General features: G+C 35.5%; 1 protein-coding gene across 11 annotated transcripts; it reads left to right on the top strand.

Moving 5' to 3' along the window:
* On the top strand, positions 5,506 to 10,151 carry LOC104757883 (uncharacterized calcium-binding protein At1g02270-like). 11 transcript variants are annotated; one of them, XR_002036342.1, is made up of 4 exons: positions 5,506 to 5,789; positions 6,150 to 6,261; positions 9,467 to 9,678; positions 9,767 to 10,151. XR_002036342.1 is itself a non-coding variant. In XM_019239635.1 (4 exons), the coding sequence occupies exons 1-4, from the start codon at positions 8,875 to 8,877 to the stop codon at positions 9,833 to 9,835; spliced, it is 339 nt and encodes a 112-aa protein (XP_019095180.1). In that variant the 5' UTR covers positions 8,363 to 8,874; the 3' UTR covers positions 9,836 to 10,151. The 11 variants fall into 11 exon arrangements, 1 of the variants encoding a protein (XP_019095180.1); XR_002036341.1 differs by having other exon boundaries at positions 6,127 to 6,261; XR_002036339.1 differs by having other exon boundaries at positions 6,116 to 6,261; positions 9,546 to 9,678.

The raw sequence follows: 10,943 nt of genomic DNA, 5'->3' as shown, positions 1-10,943 counted from the left end.
GTTGTTTGTGGCATGTAGAGATCTTATTGCTTGTGTGTATAGCCCAGTAGATGGGAGGATTGCCTCACTGAGTGTTTATCAAATACTCATGCATCTCAATTTGTGTTTGTGGTGCAAGTAAAGGCAAAGTGTGATCGTGGAATCAAGGGCAATGAAGAGGAGGATGTTCTAGGGACTCGATTGGATATTGATTATGCTATTCCGCTGTTGAATGTGTTGTGGTTAGGTGGCTAGTGGGTATGGGACCACTAGCTGTAGTTTATTTTAATATATTATATTTATTATGTATTATTACAAAAAAAAAAGGGGTCGGTTGTTTCACTATCTCATAAAATATTCAACCATCTAAAACAAAATCAATAAAAATACGATTATAAGATCGCATAACATTCATCCTACTATTCTCGAAAAATCGTCTTCCTCCTTTCTTCACGCCTGATTTTTTGCAACGACACCAATCATATCTTCTTCCATACGCTGCCTATTTTTAAAAATAATAACAATGTTATAAATTATATATAATGGAATTTGATTGAGATTATTTGAAGATAATTACCGTGTAGTTTAGAAGGAACGGAAACAACTCTGTTTTTTTGCGATCAATAGCTTCTCTGCAAATATTCATTAAAATAGGATTAAGATCAGAATTTACAGACAAATGGTAATAATTTGTTTCATTAAATTTTCGTATCAAGATGACTTCAAAACACTTTTGATTTGTATAATAATACCAAACGTTTGAGGATGATCCAAACAAATAATTAGTGTTAAAAACGCTTTTTAACATAGAATTACTACCGAACAATAGCCGAAAGACGTTGTGCTGCTGACTCTGAAACTCTAATCTGTTGATTAATCACACTAAATGTTGTTATATCCGTGAAAATAAGAGTTATTAATTTAAAACAATAACTATTAATTTATTTAAAAAAATATACCATAACTTTTGGGATATTATCGACACCATTCACCGTCTTTCTGCAATAATAATCAGTAAATGCAAATGTTAATATGATTTTCTGAATCAAATATATTTATATATAAAATTAATTTTCCTTTTAAAATAAAAATACCTGTTTTTCACCATACGATCATTGGTAGATTCATCTAAACAATGTTTAAATTTAATTTGATCATTAGAAATATATTAATATAAGGAATTTTAAGTTTAGCAACATACCTTTTAGCAATATATTTGAAGATGCAGAATTCAAATTAAAAATTTCGATAGCCCTCGCCACCTCCACCTATTCATTTTTTATATTTATTTGTTAGAACCACATACTTATAAATTAATTTTTATAACGATGATAGAGTAATTTACTATTAAAATTTAAATTACCAAACATCTCTCATCACTATGATCATCTTCAGAAGCTTTCCTGCAATATAGAAATAAGTCTTTCTATTTAGCATCATCAAACTATAAAGATTAAAGTTTAAAGTATTAATAAATAAAAGACCTAGATTTATTGTCCGAGAACATAGAACTAAGATCACGACCATGTACCAACTCACCTGAAACATAAGAATTAGTATAATCGTTTTTACAAAACAGTTAATAAATCAAGAAACCTATACAATATAATATAAGAAGTAATAATGAAACCATACTCAAAGTTTTGGTAATGCTCGAACCTGCGTTCCAAACAAATACTACAGAAAGAGGACATGAATCATTAAAACACGAACACGAATACGAAGAACTATATAAGGGATCATCAAAACTATAATACATATATAATTTGAAGAACATGAGAGAAAATTAGGGTTTTCTTTATTTTAAAGATTTCGGATTATAGAGAATGATTAGGGTTATACCTATTATATATATATGTTTACAACCTATAATTTTAGGGTTTCGAATAGGTCAGTATATTTTGGTTGGGTTTTTTTTTTAAAGCCCATTATTTTAGGTTTTAGCGTTTTAAAATTTATTAAATCACGTTTTGACGATTATATAGATTAGATATTTAATTATTTAAACTTTTTATAATTTTCTAAATTAATTTGAAGGGTACAAACGTCCAGATTGGATTCTCATTAATGGCAAATTAGTAATCTTAAGTCTGAGGATGAATGTGGTGCGTTTCAGCAACCTAAATAGAGATCAAAAGCTTGTCCAAAAATTTTTCAGGGGTAATTTTCATTAAGGGCAAGAGAGGTCAAATTTTGTGAGATTGGCTGTGAGCCCTCTCGACTTCTCCTTTAATATATTAGATAAAACCAAAATAAAAATAATGTTTTAATCAGATTATTTCTCAGACCTAGCTCTCTGCGCAGATCAAGTTAGATACTCAGAGACATCATACGTGTCAGTATTATATTGGTTACGTTTTTTTCTTCTTTTTTTTCCTCTTTTCTTCCTTTGCTTCTCATTCTCTTTCGATTCAATGAAAACGATTGAAAACGAAGAAATCAAAACGATCGGAGTTCTAATCGGTTTCCAGAAACAATTGTGATAAGAGAGACCATTTGGGCCTCGTTTAGTTCTTAATGGGCTGCTTAAATATTGTTGTCTAAGCCCTTTAGTCCTTCTCCTATTTAACTCTGTTTGTTCTCTGTAGAACCCTTTTTATCGAATGAATTAACAAAATGTTTATCTTCTTCCTCAATGTTTCTACTCTTCTCTCCTAATCTTCTCTGATTCTTCACCTCAATCCCTAATTCTTCTGTTTCTTATCTCCATTTCTATTATTATCCTTGATAAGGTGATTTCCATCTTATCAAATTGGTGCTTTCATTGAGAGTTGAACTCAAGGATTTATCAAAAAAAAAAAAAGTGAAAATGAATGTCGGTGATGAAGCTTGCAATCGTATCCTACGATCTTGTGAGGAGATTAAGTGTTATGTGCAGGAGTTGGTTCGAACGAATCGCGAGAGACAACAACTCTTATTAGACCTACAAACCGGTGTACATAACATCACGGTGAGCTCAGATCTTCCGTCAGCTAGTCATCAAACCACCAAGGTGAGTCCAGATCCTCCACCATCCGTCCTACAAACCGTCACGGCGAGTCTAGATCGTCCACAATCAGAGCCTACCCCAAGGAAATCCCCAGAAACTTCTCTTGGGACTTCTGTCGAACACTTGGTGGGCACTGCTTTACCAGAGGCGTCTTTCAGTCCATGGATCTCTGAGCTGCCAACCGCTGTCCAAGCTCCAAGGGAAGGAAGAAAACATGTCACACGCAGCTACCATAAGGTCAGGAAGAAGAAAATCCGTAAGAGGCAACACGTCAACTTCGGTGGAACAAAAATCAGCAAACATTTTGTGAAGGAACAAGGTAAACCGGTGAGATCTCTTGGGTTTGATTCTGGAATCCAACCGCAAATGTTGTTATACCAGTGGAATCGCGATGATGTTAGAATGGGTAGTTACATGGATTCTATTTCTGGTTATGATGGGTCTCAATCATATGGTGTTGATGAGGATGTGAATGTTAGAAGTAGATCAAGGAGACCATCTGGGGTTGTTTCTCATGCTAATACCGTCCATCAGCGTGTGAGTAATGTCAGAATTCATGATTCAAGGGAGGTGAACAGCAACGGTAACTCAAGGAATGAGTCAATGTTCTGGACAAAATCGGCAGAGGCATGGGAAGATAATGGGATGAAACCTCAGCGAGTGAGTGATGTCATTGATGCTGCAGGAATCATTTACATTGGATTTCAAGGATCAACTCTACAACCGAACCATGATGACTTGTTTTTGAAGGATCCAGAATGGAGAAATGGCCACAGTGAGTTTCAAGAAGCTGGGCTGTCAAAGTGCTCTAAGGAAGACTTATTCAAGTGGATCAGCAGCTTGGAGACTTACTTTGTGCAAGCCAGATTCCTCAAAACGATTGGTTGAAGATAGTGTATTCACTCTTAGAAGGAGAATCAGGTCAGTGGATCAAGGGCTTATGGGAAAAGAATTCACCGACAAGTTGGAAAGAATTTAAGTGGATGCTCAAGGAACAAAACAAGGAGCCACCGAGACCGAGCTTTATAAGCCGTTCATTATACTCAGGAATGCTACAAGAGGGTTTTGTGGCTAGTTACTGCAGAGAGTTTGATGGTAAGCGTAGAGAGGCCATGAGTATACCAGAGAAGCATGTGTTGGATGTGTTCATACGAGGCTTGCAGCAACCCTTACAAGAGGAGGTTAGAAAATTGCAACCTAAGCGACTTCAAGAGGCAATGGATCTTGCTATATGGCTTGAGGAGATGAGCGGATACACGGGAAAAGAAGCTAGATTACAAGTTCCGGCTGATTTTGGTGAAAATGCAGAGTTAATGAGTCTCACCAGGTTACAGGAGGGTGCACAGCTAAGAAAGGTTGAGGAGAACAGTGATGTCAAGCTACAAGGTACCAAGAGCAAGGTTTTAAGGTTCTGGGGCTCTATCTCAGGTCAGAAAGTGTTGGTAGAAATTGACTCTGGAGCGACACATAATTATATTTCAGAGGAGTTCGCTTCCCGACTTAGGCTTCCCAAGAGAGTGACAAAACCCAGGTCAGTTCGTTTGGGACATGGTCAGATCATCATGAGTGAAAGCACTTGCCAAGGGATCAATTTGTTCATTCAAGGAACTGAAATCATTGAGGATTTTCTCACACTTGACTTGACAAAGACTGAAGTGGATCTGATTTTGGGGTACACTTGGCTATCAAAACTGGGAGAGACTTGTGTTAATTGGCAGGAACACACCTTCTCCTTCCTTAACAACCAGGAATGGATCACTTTATGTGAAAGGGACGAAAAGCTGAAGCTCAGTACTAGAAAGGTCAAGATGAAAAGAGAAGGTGAGCAAGGAAACAATTTGGGGAGGACTGCCTGCTATCTTGAGGACAAGATAGTTGTAAAAGGGGAGAGTAGGGCCACTAGTGGTGAGAGCGTTAGTGACGCAAAACATGAACAGCTGGTGGGTGGAGAATGCCAAGAGAAGAAGCTAAGTTTCAAGTATTTCAAGAAGACTCCAAGGTTCAATGAAAGTAAAGACCTAGGCATTGGAGAAGGAGTTTTAGCACAGTGTCACCAAGCTCAAAGGTTTCAAGGAAGCATCGTTGTAAGAGATCAGATTCTTGCACATGTGTGGAAGGAGAAGCATAAAGGAGAGATTGCAAAGCCAATGTACGTATGGTTTGAGAAGGGTGAAAGAAAAGATTGGCTTGTTACTTCCAAGATGCTGGAAAAGATTCATGATTGCCGCATGTATTTAGAGATGGGTGCTATTAGGTCGGTGACATCTATTGGGATCTATTTGATAGGTGCAGAATTGACTGAAGGTAAAACGGTAAGTAAAAAAGTTGGAGCAATCACATCGAAGATCACGTTTGGAGAGTTTTATTTCTATCCACCTTGAGGACAAGGTGGTTCTTCGAGGGAACGGTATTGATAAGAGAAACCATTTGGGCCTCGTTTAGTTCTTAACGGGCTGCTTAAATATTGTTGTCTAAGAGCATGATTAGTGGTGAGTACTCTTATGGGTACTCTCTATATTGGGCCCCAAATCCACAATATTAAACCATTATCCAGTCCATTTTGCTGAGTATCGTTCCTTCTGGAAGCATTTCGAGCAACACCCTGAGTAACGCAACGTGGCGTTTTGCCATTGGTTCGAAGTTAAATATAAAAGTTAATTTTTTTTTTCTTCATTTTCTCTTTCTGAGAAACGCAACAGACTCTCTCTCTCTCTTCTCTGTCGGGTGAAAGACAAAGGCGATCGAAGTCGCGATCTTTCCAAATTCCGGGAAAATCCATCGATTCACACCGAATCCGTTGAATTTCCGGCTAAATATGGAGGTTAGGCCTGCCTCTGTAATTTTCACCGCACCACACAGTTTTTGTAAAATTTAAAACATTGACTCTTTTATCTCGGTACGTCTTTGGCTAATTTGGTTTCGCTTAGCCCCATCAGAAATTGATATATCAAAGTTCAAAAATCTTTTGGGGTTTGACAATATTGAACTCTGTTTCTCGATTTCTATGGATGAAGATTCTGTAATCACGCACCTCTGAGCTTTGAAAGTGTTATTATAAATTGCTTAGCTCGTAGGGATTGTAGATGGGCATAAAGTTTCATGCTTTTTAGCTTCTTTCTAATATTTTAGGTGTTTTGAACTTGTTAGGATTGTTTTAGATTTTTGGGATGATTGACAACAGAAACGATCAAGAAATCGATGTTGGATCGGTGGTTGAAGCTGTGTCCGCTGATCATTCCTTCGGTGCTCCCCTCTACGTAGTTGAGAGCATGTGCATGCGCTGCAATGAAAATGTATGTCTCTTTATTTCTCTCTCTGACACATTTTGGTTAGTGTCTATGTTTGTAGCTGATTTCTGTGATTATATATTCCAATATTAGAGGCGAATATATTGGTTTTACAATTGGATTGCTCTATATTGTGGATGGATAAATTGGTAGAATGCGTTGGTTGCAATGACTGGATTTGCTTTCTCGGTGCTTTGTAGATTTAAACAGATGGGAAACTTCTTGCTTATCTGTATATATCGATGTCTTTTGAAATCTTTCCAGTTTCTAGATTTCACATTCAGAAACTCTTAGAGCCTGGTCATCAAATTTAAGATGGGAAAAGGTTGAAAAGAGAAAGAAAATCAAATGGTTATGTAGAGCAACTTTATTTAGTTGAGATTCCTGATGTTAGTTATCCTTAGTCTCGGGAGGACTAGGTTATATAGGTTGTAACCTGTGGTAACTGATATAGGTCAAGGAAACTCAAATAGGTCTAGGAAACAGGCTAGTTTCCCTCTAGTCCTTGCTTTCTAGTTTGTATTTGTTATCAGTACTTTACATGCAAATTGCTGTAATAACATTAGTTTTTTTCCTGCTATCCAATGGTTCTTGATATTATTATGAAGTGAACTATAGTCTATAGAGGGGATGAAACAAAACTTATTAGCTACATCTTGGTGATGGTATGAAAAGTTTGAGGTGACTATACTGATATTTTTTGTTCTGTGGAAATCAGTGGAGAAAGTTTATATGGTCTTTCTCTTGATCCTTCTTCGGCAGCAGCACCACTGACCTCATCATCATTATCAACACCAAACTCTGTCCTCCTAAACCTTCTACGTCTCCGAGCCTAACAACGAGTATATCCAGAGTTGTGACATCGTCGCATTCAACAAGACCTAGAGACTTTAAACCCTCTCTCCTTACCAAAACATATTTGATTTCCAGGTTTTGTTTTCGTTTGTATGGTTTGCTGAAGATGTTTCTTTTCTAGTTGCAAGACCTCTTTCATATTACAATAACACTAAATTATAAAAGCCTTTTTATTCCTATGTCTTGTTATTAAGAAATTCTCTGGTACTTTGAAAAATTCTTGCTCCCATCTTCTTCTATATTCTTTTCTCTAATCTCTCTTTGATGCTCTGTTTTTTGCTTGCAACATTTGGATTAAAGCTTCTTCTCCTTGAGGATTCAAGCTTGTAAAATATGTTTGTAAAATATGTTTGTAAAATATATTTAAATTCCAAAGTTTTATGTAATATAAAAAAAATTAATAATTGTTTTGTCATATTAGATTAATAAAGTTTGATAATTAATAAACACAAATTAAAAAATATTATTTAAATACTTGAGTAATCTTTTTTTGGGTTCTCTAGTAATAGGGTGATTTTACTTAAGTTCTTTTAGGGTTGCTTTACTTAATTTATGATTATTTATATAATTAATTAATGTGAGAGTAACTATAGTGGGTTGCTCCACTAATGATGGTCTAAGTCCTTTAGTCCTTCTCCTATTTAACTCTGTTTGTTCTCTGTAGAACCCTTTTTATCGAATGAATTAACAAAATGTTTATCTTCTTCCTCAACGTTTCTACTCTTCTCTCCTAATCTTCTCTGATTCTTCACCTCAATCCCTAATTCTTCTGTTTCTTATCTCCATTTCTATTATTATCCTTGATAAGGTGATTTCCATCTTATCAAATTGATCTCTCGCCTCGTCGTATTTTTCTTCCTGAGACGTTATCGAGATCGGATGATGAATACGCAGGATAAAGAGATGTCGCCTCGTCGTCTTCTTCTTTGATCAAGTCTTCGACCTATGGAGAAAAGGTATTCTCAATTGCTTTGTGTTTTGTATTTAAGGTTCAATGAGTCTCGTGTATGGCTAATAACCCCAATTACCTCTGTGAATTTTTCAGNCTCTCTGTCACACACACAACTGTCTCTGTTTGTAGCTGAGTTCTGTGATTATATATTCCAAGATTAGAGGCGAATATATTGGTTTTACAATTGNATTTTTTTGTTGTTTTGCTGATTTCGTCGAACAAACTTTGTTTTGATGATGTGTGTGGNATGTAATATAAAAAAAATTAATAATTGTTTTGTCATATTAGATTAATAAAGTTTGATAATTAATAAACACAAATTAAAAAATATTATTTAAATACTTGAGTAATCTTTTTTTGGGTTCTCTAGTAATAGGGTGATTTTACTTAAGTTCTTTTAGGGTTGCTTTACTTAATTTATGATTATTTATATAATTAATTAATGTGAGAGTAACTATAGTGGGTTGCTCCACTAATGATGGTCTAAGTCCTTTAGTCCTTCTCCTATTTAACTCTGTTTGTTCTCTGTAGAACCCTTTTTATCGAATGAATTAACAAAATGTTTATCTTCTTCCTCAACGTTTCTACTCTTCTCTCCTAATCTTCTCTGATTCTTCACCTCAATCCCTAATTCTTCTGTTTCTTATCTCCATTTCTATTATTATCCTTGATAAGGTGATTTCCATCTTATCAAATTGATCTCTCGCCTCGTCGTATTTTTCTTCCTGAGACGTTATCGAGATCGGATGATGAATACGCAGGATAAAGAGATGTCGCCTCGTCGTCTTCTTCTTTGATCAAGTCTTCGACCTATGGAGAAAAGGTATTCTCAATTGCTTTGTGTTTTGTATTTAAGGTTCAATGAGTCTCGTGTATGGCTAATAACCCCAATTACCTCTGTGAATTTTTCAGTACTATTCAATTTTTTTGTTGTTTTGCTGATTTCGTCGAACAAACTTTGTTTTGATGATGTGTGTGGCAGGTGGAATTGGAGCAATACCCAACTGGTCCTCATATTGCTTCTCATATGGTTTTCACTATAAATTCTTCTTTCCTCTACTCGAAAGTTTATGCTTTTGTTGCTTACATACACCTTTTGGGCTATGAGGTTAATTTCATACTTTCTGTGGTCTGTGGAATGGGTTTTTCTTAATTATCTCACTGGGCGTTTTGCTTTACTCTTATGTTTAACTGAGTTTAGTGGAGAAATATTCATAAAAGGCTATTATTGATGTTCATAAAATGCATTCATAAAAGGCTAGTTTTTGTTAATTCTTGTTTGATGTTCTTTTGTTAAGTTCTGAGTCAGCTGCTGGTGAAGAAACTGAGTTTTGTTGATAGGTTTGTTAAGTTCTGAGTCAGCTGCTGGTGGCGTTTTCATTTGTGATTTGGTGATGATGATAGGTTTGCTTACGGCTGTTCATAAGGATTATTTTAGAGTTGTGAACTCAAGGGATTTGCTTTTTAACGATTGTGGTGACAGAGTTGCGCAGTTGCTACATGTAGAATTAGTTCCTCCTTACTCTCAGTATGATGCTCATCAACAAGTTTTGATTGTCAATACTCATTTGCTGTTTCCTCATGATTCAACTTTGTCTATAGTAAGACTGCAACAGGTAGAAAAAATTGTTATTATTAACTCTGTTATCATTGTGTGATGATTTTTGTATCTTTATAACTAAACAAGATTTTGGTTTTGGGCAGGTTTATAAGATTCTTCAGTATGTAGTGTCACAGTCTTTAAAACACTGTGAATACATAATTGGGCATTAGGTTGAGAGATTAGGCCGAGACTATGATTGATTTATGACATTGACATTCTTCTCCTCAAGCTGGTTCTTGGCGTTGTGGAACTTGGTCTTCGTGTCCTGTCTCTTGCTTCATCGTCTTCGCCTTTTGTGTCATGTCTCTTGCTTCTTCTTCCTTTTGCCTCCAACTGCTTTTCTTGCATCATCATCCTCATCTTTACTTGTTCCGTGAAAAGCACTTAAGTATTGATCTTGTTTTATTATATGATGTTTAGCTTTATGTCAGTCAATTATATATTTATAACCAACATGTTACAAAAGTATAGAAGGAATTAAAAGTAGGTATAAGTGTAAGAAGTTAGAGAGAAAATAGGTTTTAGTGCTAATGTCCCAAAAAAAAAAACTAGCAGCCGTCGCCGTACATTCCAAAATTTCTTTCTCCCACGTCCCCTAACCATGTCGGGGGCAAACACAAAATCTCTACCGCCGTAGACCGTAGTGCCGTCTAACCTTTATCGTTCATTATAGAGATAAGTAACCTCATACTTTATTGTTCCATGANATTATTTATAGTTTCACTTTGTGAAAACATAATATATTGTACGCATGTCAATTAGGGCCAAAGCCCGCGGGATGGCCCGGCCCAGCCCTGAAAAACACCGGGCTCGGGCTTAAATATATATGTCCAGAAAAAATCGGGCCTTTCGGGCTCAACCCGTTTGGGCTATAGGGTATTTCGGGCTTAGTCCGACCGGGCTCAGGCCAGCCCGAAAAGCCCTTTAACAAATATATTTGTATACTTTTGTTAACATGTTTGTTTGATTACAATATCTGATTAATAATTTATTGTAAATAAAGTTTTAAACACTAATCCTAGTTTTCATATTTACTCAATAACCATATTTTATACTTTAAAATTTTTATGAATGATATTTTATATGAATTATATATTGGTTTATTTGGTTAAAGTATCGAAATTTTATTTAGTTTTAAACTTTTCTATTAAATTAAGTTGGTTGTAGTGAATATAGATGAATTATTAAATTTTTGATTGATTTGTTCTATAGATGAATATAGATTGAATTATTAAACTTTTCTATTAAATTTTTGATTAAATTATTAAAACGACATCT

Source organism: Camelina sativa, chromosome 17 (assembly GCF_000633955.1).
Source record: "Camelina sativa cultivar DH55 chromosome 17, Cs, whole genome shotgun sequence".
NCBI lineage: Eukaryota > Viridiplantae > Streptophyta > Magnoliopsida > Brassicales > Brassicaceae > Camelina > Camelina sativa.
This window is presented reverse-complemented; position numbering and strand designations above follow the sequence as displayed.

Coding starts and splice junctions, on each gene's coding strand:
- LOC104757883 (XM_019239635.1), top strand. Junction 9,093..9,466: donor CTCATATTGCTTCTCATATG/GTTTTCACTATA, acceptor TGATGATGATAG/GTTTGCTTACGGCTGTTCAT. Junction 9,679..9,766: donor CTATAGTAAGACTGCAACAG/GTAGAAAAAATT, acceptor GGTTTTGGGCAG/GTTTATAAGATTCTTCAGTA.